The sequence below is a fragment of the Pseudorasbora parva genome, chromosome 6, assembly GCF_024679245.1.
Source record: "Pseudorasbora parva isolate DD20220531a chromosome 6, ASM2467924v1, whole genome shotgun sequence".
Classification (NCBI taxonomy): Eukaryota; Metazoa; Chordata; class Actinopteri; order Cypriniformes; family Gobionidae; genus Pseudorasbora; species Pseudorasbora parva.
The window spans coordinates 35,044,290-35,063,570 of record NC_090177.1 but is presented as its reverse complement, the minus strand read 5'-3'; the positions used below and the strand labels follow the sequence as shown (position 1 = coordinate 35,063,570).

The window sequence follows — 19,281 nt, the reverse complement described above, 5'->3', positions numbered from 1 at the left end:
GTACACCCAAAGCGCTTCACACTCATGTCAGGGGTCTCTCCTCAACCACCACCAGTGTGCAGCATCCACTTGGATGATTTTAAACTAACCCTTTAATATCAGTATGGGTGTAACTGTTTAGAAATTGTATAATTTTAAAAATAAATATATAACATGCTTTTGTTTTTATATTAAAGCTAATTTTAGTCGTATTGTAAACATTTCCGTGCACAATCAAATAATCTTCATAATTAAAACCACAATTACACGTTCACCATGATATATCGCCTACTGGCGTGGCGTCACCAGATTTAGGTGATTGAGGGGAGTCTGGGCCAATGAAAAGCCGCTCTGACATAGAGTGGGTTGGACCGGACGCAAACAGTCGTGTGTTTGGTTGCAGTGAGATTATTTACATCCGTTACCAGGCAGCGAGACTCAGCATGACGGTAAAACTCTACCAAAAATATATATTTATTTGCTGCGCCGTCAGTGATTTAATGCTATTCGCACTTTTGCAGTCTGGAAAGCATTTGCATTATTTTTGTTACTCAGGGTGATTGTTTATTAGCAGAAACATCACGCGTGTTTGCTGTGGAGGATAACAGTCACAGTTACAGTCAGTTCCTATATTATAAACTCACTTTATTACAGTTTCGTCAAGAAGTCCTTTCTGATCTGATATGAATTGGGAAGATATCTGACATCAGTAATTGTATTCATGACCACCAAAATGTCTTCGCCCAGGTAATCTTCCGTTTGAACTATTTCAGGAATAAAAACTGAAAAATGTGATTGCTGTAAGAGTACGTTTTCTGACTGTTGTCTTCAGTGATGTGCGGGAGAAGATCAGGAAGAAGAGGAGAGAACTGCAGGAGTCTTTAGGAAGAGTGAGAGATGATAAACAGGTTATGATAATTAGTATGCAGGACATTATAATACAGGGGTTTTCAACCTGGGTTCTGTGGAAATGTCTGGAAAAAAAAAAAACCTCTAAACAATACGATTTAAATTTTAAAACAAAGTATGTATGTTAATTTAGTTCGTTTCAATCAAATAAAATGAATACAAACAATATTGGTTCATCGATTAAATATATTACAATAGGTTAAAATTTAATAAATAAACAAGAAAACAAATGAATTAATATTACTATCGGTACATTACTATAGGTAGAAATGGAAATCTAAATAGAAACTCATTTTAGATTCATAATATTCACTTTTCAGTGTAAAAATTTGGTGACTATAATTGTCGATAGATGTCAATTTCCAGACGGGGTCCCTCACACAAGGATGATCATATTTGGCTGTCCGCAGCACCTAAAAGATTGAAAACCCCTAATGTTTAATATAATAAACAGTAATTGCCATTTACATTTCTATGTGTTGCTGTTGTTTGTGTAAGATGCTGCACTTTGGGGCAATGGAGTGCAACAGTCCGGATCTGGAACTCCATTCATTTCCTCCATAGCAAAATTGATTTTTAGCAATAACTTATGAACCTTTAACCCTATAAACCCGAAGTGTACTGCTGCCCTGTGCCACCAAGCTCTGAAAAAAATTATAATCATATTTTTCAAAACTTCTGCCTTGATCAACACAAAATACAGGGAGTGCAGAATTATTAGGCAAGTTGTATTTTTGAGGATTAATTTTATTATTGAACAACAACCATGTTCTCAATGAACACAAAAAACTCATTAATATCAAAGCTCAATATTTTTGGAAGTTTTTAGTTTTAGCTATTTTAGGGGGATATCTGTGTGTGCAGGTGACTAATTATTAGGCAACTTAACAAAAAACAAATGTATACCCATTTCAATTATTTATTTTTACCAGTGAAACCAATATAACATCCCAACATTCACAAATATACATTTCTGACATTCAAAAACCAAACAAAAACAAATCAGTGACCAATATAGCCACCTTTCTTTGCAAGGACACTCAAAAGCCTGCCATCCATGGATTCTGTCAGTGTTTTGATCTGTTCACCATCAACATTGCGTGCAGCAGCAACCACAGCCTCCCAGACACTTCAGAGAGGTGTACTGTTTTCCCTCCTTGTAAATCGCACATTTGATGATGGACCACAGGTTCTCAATGGGGTTCAGATCAGGTGAACAAGGAGGCCATATCATTAGATTTTCTTCTTTTATACCCTTTCTTGCCAGCCACGCTGTTGAGTACTTGAACGCGTGTGATGGAGCATTGTCCTGCATGAAAATCATGTTTTTCTTGAAGGATGCAGACTTCTTCCTGTACCACTGCTTGAAGAAGGTGTCTTCCAGAAACTGGCAGTAGGACTGGGAGTTGAGCTTGACTCCATCCACAACCCGAAAAGGCCCCACAAGCTCATCTTTGATGATACCAGCCCAAACCAGTACTCCACCTCCACCTTGCTGGCGTCTGAGTCGGACTGGAGCTCTCTGCCCTTTACCAATCCAGCCACGGGCCCATCCATCTGGCCCATCAAGACTCACTCTCATTTCATCAGTCCATAAAACCTTAGAAAAATCAGTCTTGAGATATTTCTTGGCCCAGTCTTGACGTTTCAGCTTGTGTGTCTTGTTCAGTGGTGGTCGACTTTCTGCCTTTCTTACCTTGGCCATGTCTCTGAGTATTGCACACCTTGTGCTTTTGGGCACTCCAGTGATGTTGCAGCTCTGAAATAAGGCCAAACTGGTGGCAAGTGGCATCTTGGCAGCTGCACGCTTGACTTTTCTCAGTTCACGGGCAGTTATTTTGCGCCTTGGTTTTTCCTCACGCTTCTTGCGACCCTGTTGACTATTTTGAATGAAACGCTTGATTGTTGAATGATCACACTTCAGAAGCTTGGCTATTTTAAGACTGCTGCATCCCTCTGCAATATATCTCACTATTTTTGACTTTTCTGAGCCTGTCAAGTCCTTCTTTTGACCCATTTTGCCAAAGGAAAGGAAGTTGCCTAATAATTATGCACACCTGATATAGGGTGTTGATGTCATTAGACCACACCCCTTCTCATTACAGAGATGCACATCACCTAATATGTTTAATTGGTAGTAGGCTTTCCAGCCTATACAGCTTGGAGTAAGACAACATGCATAACGAGGATGATGTGGTCAAAATACTCATTTGCCTAATAGTTCTGCACTCCCTGTAGATGATATTTGAAAGCTTAGAGTATGAACTTTAAAAATGCTTTTAGAAACTTGAATATCTTCTAAGTAGCTCTGAGTCATTTGCTGATAAATAAAGAAAAGGTTTTTCATAGTTTATGAAAGACTTTTTTTGCACTATGTCCTGTAATATGTCAAAAACATCCTACAGCTCAGATAGTCATCTGTCATTCAGCATTTGAAAGGTCTCATGGAGAAGAATGAAGCTCTGCATGTCCCATATGTAAATAATATATGGATGAAGCATTTGTGTCACATTTTCGCTTGTAACTTCATAAAAAAATGCTCTGATTGTGGAAAATTACACAATTTACAGCAGATTTGATTAAAAACGACCCCAAACTCACCAATCCATCACTTATTAAACATTCTAAATTGTTTTAATTTGACTATGCTGTTTGCAATGCTTCATGGTACATCACTAAACTGTTTTTTTTTTTTTTTCGATTTAAAATCTTTTTGCTTCGAATCAAAGTTTGTGATGTTATGATTGACCTCGTAGCTGGCTGATTTGGTTCTTTGCGTATATCGCTTTAACAAAGAATTTTTTTGTAATCCCTATGGGAGAAATGAATGGGAAAAAAAATACCTCCGAAACCAGCGCCGCTGAAAAAGTGACCGGGCACTGTTGCACTCTATATAGACATGCACTTACATTATTTGCTGTATTTGATATCATTCTGAATATTGTCATACAAGCTGCACTGTAGCAGAATAAAGCTTCAGCTTCACTGAACACATGTATGTCAAGTGTGTGCTGATCTGCTGTAGGCTTTGGTTCCGTCAGACTGGGCTTTGTCTAAGGATCACACTGCGGTGGAGGTTGGTTCTGTACTCACATTTTCAACTTTCTGTAGTGCCCTAACACTTTCCCTCTGGTTTGCTTAATTCTTAATTCTCTCAAATATATCTCCCTTACCAGAATGTATCTTTTTCACACCATGAAAGTGGATGGTAATTTTATACTGCCAATAAGGACAAAAAGAGCACCTCACCTGTAAATGTGTCTTAAAGGTGCACTATGTAGTATTTTTGCAGTAAAATATCCAAGAACCTTTTGTTCAGTTGTGTTCTGACAATATCCCAAATGTTTCCAACTATTTGTATATCGTGAGAAAACTGCTGTTTAAAAGGGTTAGTTCACCCAAAATTGAAATTGATGTCATTAATGACACCTTAATGTCGTTCCTCACCTGTAAGACCTCCGTTCATCTTCAGAACACAGTTTAAGATATTTTATATTTAGTCCGAGAGCGTATCTAAGTCTATGCACATTATATTGTCCATGTCCAGAAAGGGAATAAAAACATCATCAAAGTAGTCCATATGTGACATCAGTTAGTTAGTTAGAATCTCTTGAAGTATCGAAAATACATTTTGGTCCAAAAATAACAAAGACTTTATTCAGCATTGTCTTCTCTTCCGCGTTTGTTTTCAAACCTCAAATAAAGATTCAAACGGCCATGAATTATCTTATTGATTCATGATTCGGATCGCCAATGTCACGTGATTTCAGCAGTTTGGCAGTTTGACACGAACAGAGTAATGTCATAACATTATTTTAAACACACTTAAATGTATCTAATATGATAAGCAGAGCTGCGTTACCTCATACTCATGACCGGAAAAGCAGAAATGGTGCCGGTGACTGTGTCCCGTCATAATAAAAGTCCCGCTGCACACGAGTGGCCTTGCTCAGCTCCTCTACACTCGGTCCTGCTCTGCTTCATACTACAGTAACGTTAATAATCACATCCATGAACATGATTTCTGCCCGAGTCTTATCCTGATTCTTTTCCACCAGCTGTGTGGTGAAGAGCACAGTCATGTCCCAAGATTATGTGCTCAAATGACATAGTGTAGCTTTAACTGGTTCAAATGATTCCAGGTTTTAGGAATAACACAATTCGTTCAATGCTTTTCTTCTGGGCTTTTTGACTATTCTTTCATTCTTCTTGTATCCAAGCATGTAACTTCCTTAACTGCTTTTATATATTATATTATGTTATATTATATTATGTTATATTATGTTATATTATATTATATTATATTATATTATATTATATTATATTATATTATATTATATTATATTATATTATATTATATTATTCATTTGAACATTATTGAAGTATATCATATGGACCTATTTTTTATATTTTTTTGTTTACAAAGTACAAAAATTTATATTAGTTTAAAAAAAATAAGTTTTTGTTCTATACTTATTTTTAATAATTAACCAGAATTTTGAAAATCTACAAATTGAAAAACCCACATACATAAATATAAAGGTAAAAAACACACACGCACGCACGCACGCACACACGCACGCACACACACACAATTGAAATATTAATATTTATTAATTCATATTAATATGTTATATTAGGAGCTGGCGGGTGGAGAACAGGACCATGGTGAGACACTCAGACGTTCGGTGATGGCAAAAAGAATGAAAAAGAAGAAGAAGGTCAGGACTGTGCTAACTTTATGAATAGTGTATGCTTAGCAATATTGAAAAATAATTTTATAATTTTATTATCAAACAATAATGACTTCTACAACAAAAACCTAGTGCTGGGGAAAATGTATTGTGATTAATCGCATCGAAAATAAAAGTTTGTGTATGCTTTACATAATATATGTTTGTGTACTGTGCCTGACTTTATATATTATATGTATATACTGTATATATAATTGATCTTATATATACATATAATTTTTTTAATATTAATGTAACATTTTTCTTAAAAATATAAATTTGCATAGTTTTACTACAATAATCAAAAACATGATATTACTTTATGAATGTTTCATTGCTATTTATTTATTCAGAAAATTTTGTATTGGTACAAAATATCAGCCCATTTAGAGGTTGTTTCAGAATCACCTCAGACCTCATTCACATGGATTTGCTTTGTCTGTAATGTCTGCATGTTGTAGCTGCTTAAGGAGATGATGGTGGAGTCTCCTCCAGATGAGGAGGTGACAGCAGTGCAGGAGATGAGAGAGGAGCAGGACAGACGAGATGATGAACAGCGAGGAGGAAGCTCACCGAGAGGTGAGGGAATTCTCCAGTTTATAGACTTCTTTAAAAGTGTAGGTTTAGCTAGGGTTGGGTGCCATGACTCTATAGCATGTGCCAACTAAGTTCATACATTTCATAATGTGAAGCTGTTCTTCTTAGGAGCACAACACTCATCCTCACAATCTCTCTAGATCTTCCTCCTCGTCCTGTGATGAGACCAGGATCCAGCCAATCAGAGACCACCATGAGGCAGCGTATGACTGAGAAGCTGAGAGCAGCGAAGGTAAAGGCCGTCCTGTGAGAGGAAAATACAACATTTATTACAGAATATATTTCAGAATACTAATTCACAATTGTGCCATCCCTTCAGTCTAAAGCAGCTAGTCTTCTAGAACAGGAGAGCATCATTGAGCCTGCCAGCCGTCTACAGAGTCTACGGGACAGAGATACCCTCACTAGATTCGACAGAGATGTAAGCACCATTTTTAAACAGGCAAATGACAGTGTTGATAAAAGAAATGTCAGCATCTTTGTCTCATTTAGTTTCCCTGTCACTATAAATCAAACGCTGTTATATATTGCACATTATATATATATTATTAATTATATTATAATTATTAAAAATAAGTATAGAACAAAAACTTATTTTTTTTAAACTAATATAATTTTTTGTAATATAATATAATATAATATAATATATATATATATATATATATATATATATATATATATATATATATATATATATATATATATATATATATATATATATATATATATATATACACACCAAACTGGCATAACATTTTGAGGGGCAAAGTGAATAACATTGATTATCTTTTCAGCATGGCACTTAAGTCCTGAAATTTGATGTGTTAGAAGCAGGACAAATGGGCAAGCGTAAGGATTTGAGCGAGTTTGTCATTGTCCAAATTGAGATGACTAGACGACTTCAAAAATAGTTTGAACCGTAGTTCAATATAGATACAGATGATTTTAGTACATTTTGTAATTAAAAGTAAAACACTCTAGTCTAGTCTAGTTTATGAGTTTGAAACGTTGTCTGATTTGCTCACATCCTATCATGGTGTCCTCCTCCAGACGGATCCAGATGTACGGGCTGATGAAGACTCATCCTTTGTTTCCAGGCTGAAGTTTCGTGATGTGGCCAGACGGGTAACCAAAGACAAAAGGGTAAGGAACTTATTCTTCTCCTGCGAGGATGAAAAGCATCCTCAGAAGGTAAAGAAAGCAATAGATATTACATAAAAGGATAAATTCTGACTTTTTAACATTTTTCACACTCTAGTCTACATTGGGCATAGTGCATGTGTGTATAAATAAAGATGATATTATTCGTATAAATGAACAGAATTGGCTGAATTATTTAAGAAATAACCTTAAAATCCCCAGATCCTGAAATAGATGTGTGTTTGGTTTCTGAGCAGACTGAGGCTGATTTGCCGACCGCTGAAGAGGCGTACAACTTCTTCACCTTCAACTTCGACCCAGAGCCTCAACAGCAACGCCGGAGTAAGAAAAGTCGTTCCAGGAGAAGAGGAGCGGAGGAGGAAGGAGATGGGGAATCAGGGGAAGAAGGAGAAGAGGATGAAGAAGAAGAACGGGAGGAAGAGCGGGAGTTGGAGAGAGATTGTGAAGGAGAGGAGTCTGAAGCCAGGGTGACTTGTATTTATGTGATTAGAATAAACAAAAAAGACCTTGTTGTATTTGTACTTTATTAAATTTATGAACTCCTTATATTATAATTTGGTTATTTGCTGTCCTTTTGGAGGCTCCAAATGTCTTTTTTTGGAAAGACACCTACATTTACCTTGAAAAAACGTAATATAGCAAATGATGACAAAATCAACGTATTAAACAAGATAATAATTGCATCCAAAATAAAAGTTTGTGTTTGCATAATATACTGTATGTGTGTACTGTGTATACTTATTATGTATAAAAATACACACACACATGTATGTATATATTTAAGAAGTGTTTTATATATAAAATAAATTTATTTATATATAATATAAATTATATAAATATATATAAAGTATATACGCACAAATACTGCATTTCTTAAATGTATACATGTATGTGTGTGTATTCAAATATACATAATATTTATACACAGTACACACACTTATGCAACATACATTATCTAAACACACAAACTTTTATTTTGTATGCGATTAATCGCGATTAATAGTTATTTTAAGTTATCAGTGCATTCTCTCAATTTATATTAGTCCATAACAATTGTATTTATTGTAATTTTATTTATTGCAATTTAAAAATGTTATTACAAAAAGTTTTAGATTGAATATAGCATGTGTCTCTACTTGGAAATTTCATATCAACTACCCTTAATGCTATTCAATCCCTGTTTAGGATGAAGATGCCCCACTGGTCAGAGATGAGGAGGAGGATTTGTTCATCATTGACCAATCAGCACAGGACTTCCTGGAAGTGAGGAGGGCGGAGTATATGGACTACAGTAGGCGACTGCAGAGGGAGCGAGAGACACTGTTTGTTCCCAGCATGAGGCCAGGTACAGAAACGGAAACACTCTTTATCTTAACCCTCCTATAGCAGGTCAGATGATCGGTATTCATTGTGTCACCCAGTCCCAGCTTCCAGTAAGCTGGCAGAGAATGTGCGTCCCCGTTACCTGGAGGAGGAGGGGTTATATGTGGGGGAGAGGCCACCCGTCTGCCTGGCAAATCAGAACATTTTGGAAAACCGAATACTCAAGCAGGTCGAGGTAATTAAAGAAAAATCATGATTGGGCAAGAGCACCAAACTCATATGCTGACTTCTATGAAATGTATACTGTAAAAAACAAACGTGTTTACAAATGTTGTTATCTGTAATGTGATATTATTTCTGCAGGGAAGGAAGTGGTTTGGAGACGATGGGCGTATTATGGCTTTGCCCGACCCGATCAAAGAGTCCTCCTCCAGACCGCCTCTCTTCCACCTGGAGGATGAGCTGGACTCAGCGCTGCAGACTGTCTACAGAAAGGTGAGAGATCCAGTTATTGATAACAACAATTAGATTATATTTTGTGTGTTTTTGTGCCTGGTACCTTGGCTAGTTTAGGCCTGTCGTGCACAGCTGACTCCCAAAGATTTTCATATTATCTGTGGTGGCAGTGATATTTTCCATGAAGTGACAATACTTGCCTGTTAAATTGATTTATGGGATTATTTTTACCTTCAGGTGTGCATCATCTTTTATGTTAAAGCATATTCAATAAGCGAGCAATTCATCACATTTATTCAATAATTCACACTCAAATAAAAACTGAGTTGCCTATAAACACTTAAAGGAAACAACACACAGTTTCTGCATATCTCATGTTAATCTTGAGTACCTATAGAGTAGTACTGCATCCTTCATATCATGGAGGTGTGCACTGTGAAGAACTAAAGAAACACACATACAAACACACACACACACACGTTAGGTTTTTGTGAATTGTGGGGACTTTCTAGCCTAGAAATCTAGACGCACCCTAGCGGCAGCAAATCTAATTTGCAGTGAGCGTCGTCTAGTATCTCTCAATACCCTTCAGAGCTGTAAAAGCCAAACTCTGGTCGGGACAATCACATCGTGTATAGAGTCGGTGGGCGGGGCTTAACATAATGACGACAGAGTTGCACTTGTGTGCTTCTAGTAAACACAAACTGGTGAACGGCGGTCTTTCGAATCAGCTTTGACCGCGACTCTGGAAGACTTGGAGTTAAGCTTTTCTTTGAGAAAAGAACAAAGAACGGCACTGAAGTCATTCTTAAGAACGGAAGATGTGTTCGGAGTTTTGCCGACCGGATACGGCGAATGTTTAATCTTTCAACGAGCTCTGCTTCACCTTCGTTGCTCTGGTTGGTTGTAGCGCTATCCAATTGCGTGCACACCGTGCAGAGGGAGTTTGAAAGACAACCGTTTTTCCCGCCCCTCGGATTGAACCCTGCCAATGGTGAGTTTCCTGAACAAACATCTTGATGTGGGTCTGGCTTGTCAGGCTAGGGACTTTCCATAGGCGTAATGGTTTTTATACTGTACAAACCGTATTTTCTACCCCCCTACACTGCCCCTTCTCCTAAACCTACCCATCACAGGAAGCATTCTGCATTTTTACATTTTCAAATAAACATCATTTAGTATGTTTATATATCCATTTACATTGTGGGGACTGCTGGCTGGTCCCCACAATATAGTGATCTCAGGTAAATTACATTGTGAGGACATTTGGAATTATATATTACATTACAGAAGCCTTTGGCTTCTGTAACCCAAGCAAAGCTAATTGATGACCGTGCTATTGCTCTCACTCTGGTTGGTGTGTGTGTGTGTGTGTGTGTGTGTGTGTGTTCTTGCGCTCACCCGGGAAAAGTGTCCATAAAAGGAATTCCGCCCTTCATGATGTCATACAGGGCCATACTCCAATTTCTTGTTGAAATATAAACACTACATTTAAAGAAAAACACAACATTTATTGTTTGAATTTCATAATAAATTTGGCAGAATTTAATTAAGTTTTTCAATGGTTGGGCTTGGTGAAAAGAACTCCTAATGCTTCAGCATACCAAGACATTTTGGACAATTTCATGCTCCCAAATTTGTGGGCACAGTTTGGGGATGGCCCCTTCCTGTTCCAACATGACTGCACACCAGTGCACAAAGCGTCGGTCCATAAAGACATGGATGAGTGAGTTTGGTGTGGAGGAACTTGAGTGGCCTGCACAGAGTCCTGACCTCAACCCGATAGAACACCTTTGGGATGAATTTAGAGTGGAGACTGAGAGCCAGACCTTCTCATCCAACCTCAGTGCCTACCTCACAAATGCACTTCTAGAAGAATGGTCAAAAATTCCTATAAACACACTCCTAAACCTTGTGGAAAGCCTTCCCAGAAGAGTTGAAGCTGTTATAGCAGCAAAGGGTGCTTTCTAGGAATTGTTTTTCTTCTCTGAAGCTTTGCATTTTAATGAGCTGGTAAAATGTTTAAACTCAAATCAATATTTCATGTGTTATTTATGTGGCAAATAGGCTTGTACTAAGGAGCTCCTTAATAAGCGATTTGCGTCGGTTTCCTGATCACCCTGTTTGACTTTATTTTGTGATAACAACCAGCTGGGATGAATTAGATGCACAGCATTATTCAATGTGTTGACGTAATTTCCACTAAAACAGAAAGACAGGGCGGGGCATATTGAATAGCTCCTCCCCTTCTTTAAAAATAAATTCCTTCTATTCTCTAACCGTTTCTTCTTCATATCTCTTTATAATACAGCATTTTGTGGAGAACGGGTCCTATACGTTTTATAGACTTAGCCGACTCGATCACATGATTCGCTCTGTGCTGTCGTGTCTCTGGACTGGAGCTGTAGTGGTTCACGTGACACTAACATGAAACCAGACATTATTTGCCTCAGTGGAAAGCATATTTACATGTTCCCTATCCCCGTTAAAGGAGTACTTCAGCGCTGGGAAGATCATCCAATCATTCGAATATACTCCAGGGTTTCTACTGATACAAAGCCATATGCTAATCGCTGAAGTAACCCTTTAACTATGTGCCATTCACTATGTAGAAAACAGCAATTGTGCGATTTCAGCCACAGCTTCAGCGCTTATTTATAATGTGGGGGCAGGGCTTCAGATTCTAGAGGCCATTTTATTGGACAGAAAATCTAACGAGAATCTGAAATGTAGTGTTAAGTCATCAAAATCATTGTTTCATATTGGCAGAAGTGAGAGACAAAGTTTTGAATACTCTGTCAAGTGTGAATTTTGTCATTGTGTTGGAGCACACTAGCTTATAGATAACATTGAGGATATTCATACTAAAAGCCAAAAACTTCCATTTTGATTTTAGGGGGACTTTAAATGCACTGGTTTTGGATGACAGTTTGGTCCTAAGGCACCAGACCTCTAACGTTTGCCTAGAGATGAGGAATTAGTTGTTGCTTTCCCACATACAATTATTGAAATACAACACTTGGAAATATCAGAGAATGTTAAGATTGTGACTCGTAGGTCTGGAAACCATCATGGAAATTAATCAAATCTCATGGCAAGTTGCGAAAATTTCTATAGTGAATATTTTTTTATTAGCTTAGCTTATCTTAGCTCTAAAATATTTAATGCGCTAGACATTTCTCTTTGTGGGTGACTTTTAAAAATCATGCTAAAGTGTCAAATCCTCCATGCAGCCTGTTTCCAGGCAATATGAACTGCCAATAATATTTGTGGAGATGAGAGGTGTGAGAACGGAGATGGGATCCAGATGTGTGATGATGTCACAGGTTCTGCATTAAGACGGGGCAGTGAGGTCACATATGTGCCGGTCACGCCTTACAGAACTCAAAATAGGAGATATGTAATGGACATTAGGATGTACACACACACACACACACAATGGAGTGATGACACACCCATTCAGCCATGTGTGTTTAATAAATCAAGAGTTGCTTGCAAATTATGATTGCTACATGGAAATAGAAGAAGAACACATCATGAGGACATTGAACATTAAAGTGCTCACAGACATGTGGAACTAATTGACACAAAGTGCTCTTTTAATGCAATATATTAAAACATAAAAGAGTGAAAATAAGAAACATGAAGTAGACATCAGGCATGCATGGCTGATAACCAATAAGAAAGAGTCCTCTTGCACAGCACAGGCTGTAGAGGAGTAGTGTTATTCGTCAAGCTCAACCATTCCTCCCTGTTACCTAAGAAAGAAAAACAACTACAGGCACTTTCATGGTACGCTACAAAATAGGACCTGAAATGCTTTTTTTATTTTTTTATTTTTTTAATTTTTGTAAAAAAAAATGTAACAAGTGACAAACAAAAATGCTGACATGTCTACCTACAGACATAACTTGAGTACATGCATTTCTTACTTAGTGTTTTTGTCTTGTTTCTAGTCAAAATATCTAACAATTCTTAAAACAAGAAGTATTTTCTAGACAAGTAAAAGTAATTGTCTTGTTTTGGGAAAAAATAACTACAAATTAAGAGAGTTTTTGCTTAAAATAATCTTAATTCAAACAGAAAACAAGATTACTTTTCTTACCCCATTGGCAGATTATTTAGCTTATTTTTAAGCAAAAACTCTCTTAATTTTGAATTATTTTTTCCCCAAACAAGACAATAATTTGTACTTGTCTAGTATACGTTTCTTAATCTAAAATTGTTTAGATATTTTGACTAGAAACAAGACAAAAATACTAAATGCATATTTTGCAGTGTGAGTCTAATGCATGTATTGTGTACATTTGGATATACTAATAGTAGTTGTAGGTTGGAGCTATTCAGTTATAATGTGGTGATTTGATGATTCTGATGCCTGTAAGGTTTTTACATTTATTTATCAAGTTAATTGGATGTCAGTAATTAAGCAGATGTGTTACTAGATTGTGATTCAGGACTAATGAATGATATGTATTCATACTGAATTAATGACATATGGTGTTTCCACTGTTGTCTGCTCTTTTAAGGCTCTGAAGTCAAAGCATGTGAACCTCTACATTGCTGGAATGGGTGATCCCCAGGCAGACTACCAGTTAGATGTAGACGTATCGGGCCTCATCTTCTCCCATCATCCTCTCTTCAGCCGTGAACATGTGCTGGCAGCCCGTCTCGCCCAGCTGTACGACCAGCACCTGACCAGACAGCACAAGAGCCTCACAAGACTCCTGACAGATAAGGTAACCCATAAGATTGGCATCAAAACCAAGCTTCCTGTTATCTACTTTCAATTCTTAAAACTCATTCTGAATGTGTGTTTTTGTGTAGTTGAACGGTTTGAGGAACACAATACATAATATGCTGGAGCTACACAGAGGAGAGGCTCTGAGTCAGGTGACCCAGCAAAGGATGGCAGAGTACAAGCAGGAAGTGAGGTAAAAAAAACAACTTTAATCACCCCTACAGTATATATTTATGATATCTGTCACATTTAAATCTGTCCACTGTCTTTCACTGTATAATTAGACACACTCGTCAGTTGCGTGATGTGGAGCAGGAGAAGGACAGGGCTCTTCTCAAAAGCATCATTAGAGTGTGGAAGGAGCTGAAATCTCTTCGAGACTTCCAGAAATTCACCAACACGCCTTTCAAACTCTTCATCAGGAGGTATGTCATCATATTTGTTGATTGTCATGATATCTGTCATTAATTACTCACCCTCATGTCATTCCAAACTTTCATTCATCTTCAGAACACACATACAGAGTTTTTAAATGAAATCTGAGAGCTAGTCCAAATTTTCTGAAGAGACTCAATCACAGATTTAATTTTGTTGATGATGATCAGCAAACATAAACAAGATGCTCAAACAATCCTCTTGCTGAAGCTCTAAAACGTTGCTTAAAACACAAGAATGAACCTCAGTGGTTCTTGAGGAAGCTCAAACGTGCTACGTAACACGAAAATGAACCTCATTGGTTCTTGCTGAAGCTAAAACGTGCTGCGTAACACGAGAATGAACCTCATTGGTTCTTGAGGAAGCTCAAACGTGCTGCGTAACACGAGAATGAACCTCATTGGTTCTTGAGGAAGCTCAAACGTGCTGCGTAACACGAGAATGAACCTCATTGGTTCTTGCTGAAGCTAAAACGTGCTGCGTAACGCGAGAATGAACCTCATTGGTTCTTGCTAAAGCTCCAACGTGCTGCGTAACACGAGAATTAACCTCATTGGTTCTTGCTAAAGCTCAAACGTGCTGCGTAACACGAGAATGAACCTCATTGGTTCTTGAGGAAGCTCAAACGTGCTGCGTAACACAAGAATGAACCTCATTGGTTCTTGCTGAAGCTCAAATGTGCTGAGTAACACGAGAATGAACCTCATTGGTTCTTGCTGAAGCTCAAACGTGCTTAGTAACACGAGAATTAACCTCATTGGTTCTTGCTGAAGCTCAAATGTGCTGCGTAACACGAGAATGAACCTCATTGGTTCTTGCTGAAGCTCAAATGTGCTGAGTAACACAAGAATGAACCTCATTGGTTCTTGCTGAAGCTCAAATGTGCTGAGTAACACGAGAATGAACCTCATTGGTTCTTGAGGAAGCTCAAATGTGCTGAGTAACACGAGAATGAACCTCATTGGTTCTTGCTGAAGCTCAAATGTGCTGCGTAACACGAGAATGAACCTCATTGGTTCTTGCTGAAGCTCAAACGTGCTGCATAACAGAAGAATGAACCTCATTGGTTCTTGCTGAAGCTCAAATGTGCTGCATAACAGAAGAATGAACCTAATTGGTTCTTGCTGAAGCTCAAATGTGCTGAGTAACACGAGAATGAACCTCATTGGTTCTTGCTGAAGCTCAAATGTGCTGCGTAACACGAGAATGAACCTCATTGGTTCTTGCTGAAGCTCAAACGTGCTGCATAACAGAAGAATGAACCTCATTGGTTCTTGCTGAAGCTCAAATGTGCTGCATAACAGAAGAATGAACCTAATTGGTTCTTGCTGAAGCTCAAATGTGCTGAGTAACACGAGAATGAACCTCATTGGTTCTTGCTGAAGCTCAAACGTGCTGCATAACAGAAGAATGAACCTCATTGGTTCTTGCTGAAGCTCAAATGTGCTGCATAACAGAAGGATGAACCTAATTGGTTCTTGCTGAAGCTCAAATGTGCTGAGTAACAAGAGAATGAACCTCATTGGTTCTTGCTGAAGCTCAAACGTGCTGCGTAACACGAGAATGAACCTCATTGGTTCTTGCTGAAGCTCAAACGTGCTGCATAACAGAAGAATGAACCTCATTGGTTCTTGCTGAAGCTCAAATGTGCTGCATAACAGAAGAATGAACCTCATTGGTTCTTGCTGAAGCTCAAACGTGCTGCATAACAGAAGAATGAACCTAATTGGAACATGCTTGAGCTTCCATTTACCACAACTGACGTGTGAGTTGAGGAATGTTTATATCTAAATAAAAGCCTAAATTCAATCTTGCGATCTAGTCTCCTCAGAAAATTTGGACTTAACCGTTCAATTCATGTCGATTAGTTTTACAATCTCTATGAACTTTTTGAAACTTTTTGTCAGTTGCGTAGCTGTCAACGGAGGGACAGAAATCTCACATTTTTACTTCTCACAAAAAGATCTTCATTTGTGTTCTAAAGATGAACAAAAGTCTTCTGGGTTTGGAACGAAACAATGGGAGTATTTTTGGGTGAACTAACATTGTAATGGGACATGTGACTTTACCTCTGCAGGGATAAGGTGGAAAGAGAGCAGGACGAGCAGGAGTATGAGAATGACATTATGGCGGAAGTGTCAGAGCTGCAGGCGGAGACAGAGGAAGATTATCAGAAGAAGATGAGTGAATACAGAAGACAACATGAGGAATGGAAATCCTGGAAGAGAAAACAGGTACTATTACGCAGATTATACATTGTTTGCTTTCTCATTTGTACTTGCTGTGTAACTCATTAACTTTCATTTAAAGTGGATTTTGTCTCTTTGTTCCTGCAAATCATGGTCAATGTTAATATTATGTTATGTTATGTTATGTCTTAACCACTTATGTTATGTCTTAACAACTACTGTTATCAGAAGGAAATTCACCAAAGTGTTCATCTTGTCCGAGTTTAATGTCCATTAGACATGTTTTGCTGGACTGGAATACTTCTACCCATTTGAGAAACTTTTAATTATGTGGATACTTTTGAAAAGGTTTTTAACCAAGTAAAACCTCAATGTAGTTTTGAGGTTTTTAGAAAAAAATGAATCTTAAACATCTTAATTAGCTTTTGAATAACTAAACCTGGCTCTCGCCATGAAAAAAGGAAAGAAAACAACCTACTTGTTTATGCATTCATAATCATGTTTGAAACCAGATTTGACAGGAGATATTCACAGCATGCATCTGATTCTCTCAGAAAGCCTTAAAGAAAAAGCAGAAAAAGAAAAGACAGCAGGAAGAAGAAGAAGACGAAGATGAGGAAAGTGAGGAGGAGCTAGGCGAGGAGCCCGAGAAGCCAGATCCTCCTGAGAAACCAGACATGGGCACCCTGGAAGAGCAAGTGCGTGAAAAGGCTGCCAGGATTCGCAGGAAACCTGGAGAACCGGTTCTGATTCCAGAACTTACCATCTCTGGGCCTGTCACCCCCAATGAGCAGTGCCCACGGTGAATGAACACACACACACACACACACACACTGATACACTTACCTCAGACCTAATAAAAATGAGGGCCGGTTCACACAGGATGCGTTTTTCCTTTTCACCGTTCTACTTTTCCATTGTTGACACCTATTGAATCGTAGGCTGCAACACAAGTTTGTATTGAAGAATAAAACATCACCTGCTTGAGCTAATGCTAAAGAAACAAAGCAAGATGAATCACATTTTGGCAATTATGATTTTTATGTGCACTGAAAAAAGAGGAGGGAGCGTGAGAATATGGATGCGGTCATTGCCAGGGAAAAGAGGCTTGGTATGCTAGTTTTGCAAATGGAGCATGATCATTTTTATTGGCTTGTCAATAGATGCAGGTCGTAGCAGTAAACACACTTTGAGATGATCATGACACTTTCAGAAAATGATTGCAGGCTATTTTTGGTCGCAAGACCATGACAATGGCCATCTTTAAACCTCTCTCACTGTATTTTGTTCAGTGTATTGTGCTCAGTGTTGGGAGTAACGCATTACATTACATTATTTTAGTGATAACTTTATTTATTTATCAAGTAACGCAATTACAATTGCTGAAATTTAAAAGAGTTTGTTACTCTCTTGTGAAAAATGAACGAAAGAGAAAAGAAGCTCAAATCTAGGCCTAGCCGACCACATTGTACACATTGTTGCAGCCATTAAAATAGTTCAGTTTTTAATGTCAAAGTAGTTATATTTCATTTTGTTTCTTTAAGTTAATTTAGATAAATGTTTGGAGCATTTTTTTGTTTGTTAACAAGTGACGAGCAAGCGAGTTGACTGAGTTAACCCAATGCTTTAGCCTCTCAAATCAACACTTGACTTGTCTTGCCTATAAAAAAATCTATAGATATCAAATACTTAAAGCTTCACTACGTTAGTTTAAATGAGTGGCGTACTATTATAACCACAGAAAAAAGGCATATTTGATAAGTTGAGGTTATGCTGATCATAGGCGCTCGCAAACGAAACAGGCTACACAATCTTAAAAAAATTAAAACATTTAAATAAAAATCATGCAGGTTGCCTTACCTTACGCCTCTATTCAAACTGAATGTAAATCCAATCTTCAATTCCCGCGCTATATGCACATTTCAACAAAAGCAACAGATAAAAGAATTGTATTCGTCAGCTCATTTCAAGATCAAAGACTGCAATATGAGAGAGCGAGATACGCACTGGTATGAGCATTTAGTCTCATTTGCTTTAATGAAGATGATTGTGTTTTTGAGCATCTAAGACTTTCAGTTTCACTTGCGGCAGTTTGCGTGTTGGCTTGGTTTATTAATTTGCGGCGACGAGGGTTGCAGTAGCGCCATTATATCTGACTACATGTCATAGGCTATAGCCTATAACATGCTCTCATCTGTTGATTACAATAAATAGGTCTAAAAGAATTTTGTTGTGTTTGGCTGTTCAGTACTGTTTATATTTACATTTAAAAAGCAGACATAAAAGTAACTTAAAAGTTACTTTCCCTAGTAAATAATTACTTTTGATATACAGTAATTGGTAAAGCAATTCAGTTACTTTTAAAATAAGTAACTAACTAATTACTAATTTCCAGTAACTTGCCCAACACTGATTGCGTTTGACCACCGTTTAGAACCCACGACCACAGAAAGCCTATAGATATGAATGAACCTTGTGGACATAAATTGGGCAAAAAAATCCTAATATGTAAACAAGTTTTTGTTTGTTCCTCGTCTAGTGCCGAGTTTGCTCGTAGAGAGGATGTGGCCAAACGTTCCCTCTTCATCAAGGTCCTGTACAACGATAAAGAAGTTTCCAGAACAGACAGTCGAGCCCTCAACATGGATTTCAGAGTCCACTTTGGTCAGATCTTCAACCTGAAGATAGTGAACAGGCCAGAAAGCATCAAACTGCAGGTATGGTTGGGTGAAAATGCACAGTTCCACTGCCATTTGTC

General features: G+C 37.7%; 1 protein-coding gene across 5 annotated transcripts in view; it reads left to right on the top strand.

Annotated features, from left to right (window-relative positions):
• Window positions 1-267: 267 nt before the first annotated feature.
• cc2d2a (coiled-coil and C2 domain containing 2A) overlaps window positions 268-19,281 on the top strand; it is a 38,336-nt gene continuing 19,322 nt past the window's right edge. For 4 of the 5 annotated variants that reach the window (XM_067446782.1, XM_067446779.1, XM_067446780.1 and 1 more), the window contains exons 1-19: window positions 268-428; window positions 634-726; window positions 812-887; window positions 3,914-3,964; window positions 5,529-5,609; window positions 6,083-6,200; window positions 6,359-6,450; window positions 6,538-6,639; window positions 7,269-7,361; window positions 7,616-7,846; window positions 8,565-8,724; window positions 8,801-8,937; window positions 9,066-9,197; window positions 13,688-13,897; window positions 13,986-14,092; window positions 14,184-14,324; window positions 16,412-16,568; window positions 17,078-17,325; window positions 19,063-19,240. In XM_067446782.1, the coding sequence (XP_067302883.1) occupies window positions 701-726; window positions 812-887; window positions 3,914-3,964; window positions 5,529-5,609; window positions 6,083-6,200; window positions 6,359-6,450; window positions 6,538-6,639; window positions 7,269-7,361; window positions 7,616-7,846; window positions 8,565-8,724; window positions 8,801-8,937; window positions 9,066-9,197; window positions 13,688-13,897; window positions 13,986-14,092; window positions 14,184-14,324; window positions 16,412-16,568; window positions 17,078-17,325; window positions 19,063-19,240 (2,340 nt within the window). In that variant the 5' untranslated portion in view covers window positions 268-428; window positions 634-700. The remainder of the gene's footprint in view (window positions 429-633; window positions 727-811; window positions 888-3,913; window positions 3,965-5,528; window positions 5,610-6,082; window positions 6,201-6,358; window positions 6,451-6,537; window positions 6,640-7,268; window positions 7,362-7,615; window positions 7,847-8,564; window positions 8,725-8,800; window positions 8,938-9,065; window positions 9,198-13,687; window positions 13,898-13,985; window positions 14,093-14,183; window positions 14,325-16,411; window positions 16,569-17,077; window positions 17,326-19,062; window positions 19,241-19,281) is intronic. The other variant, XM_067446781.1, reaches the window with a different exon arrangement.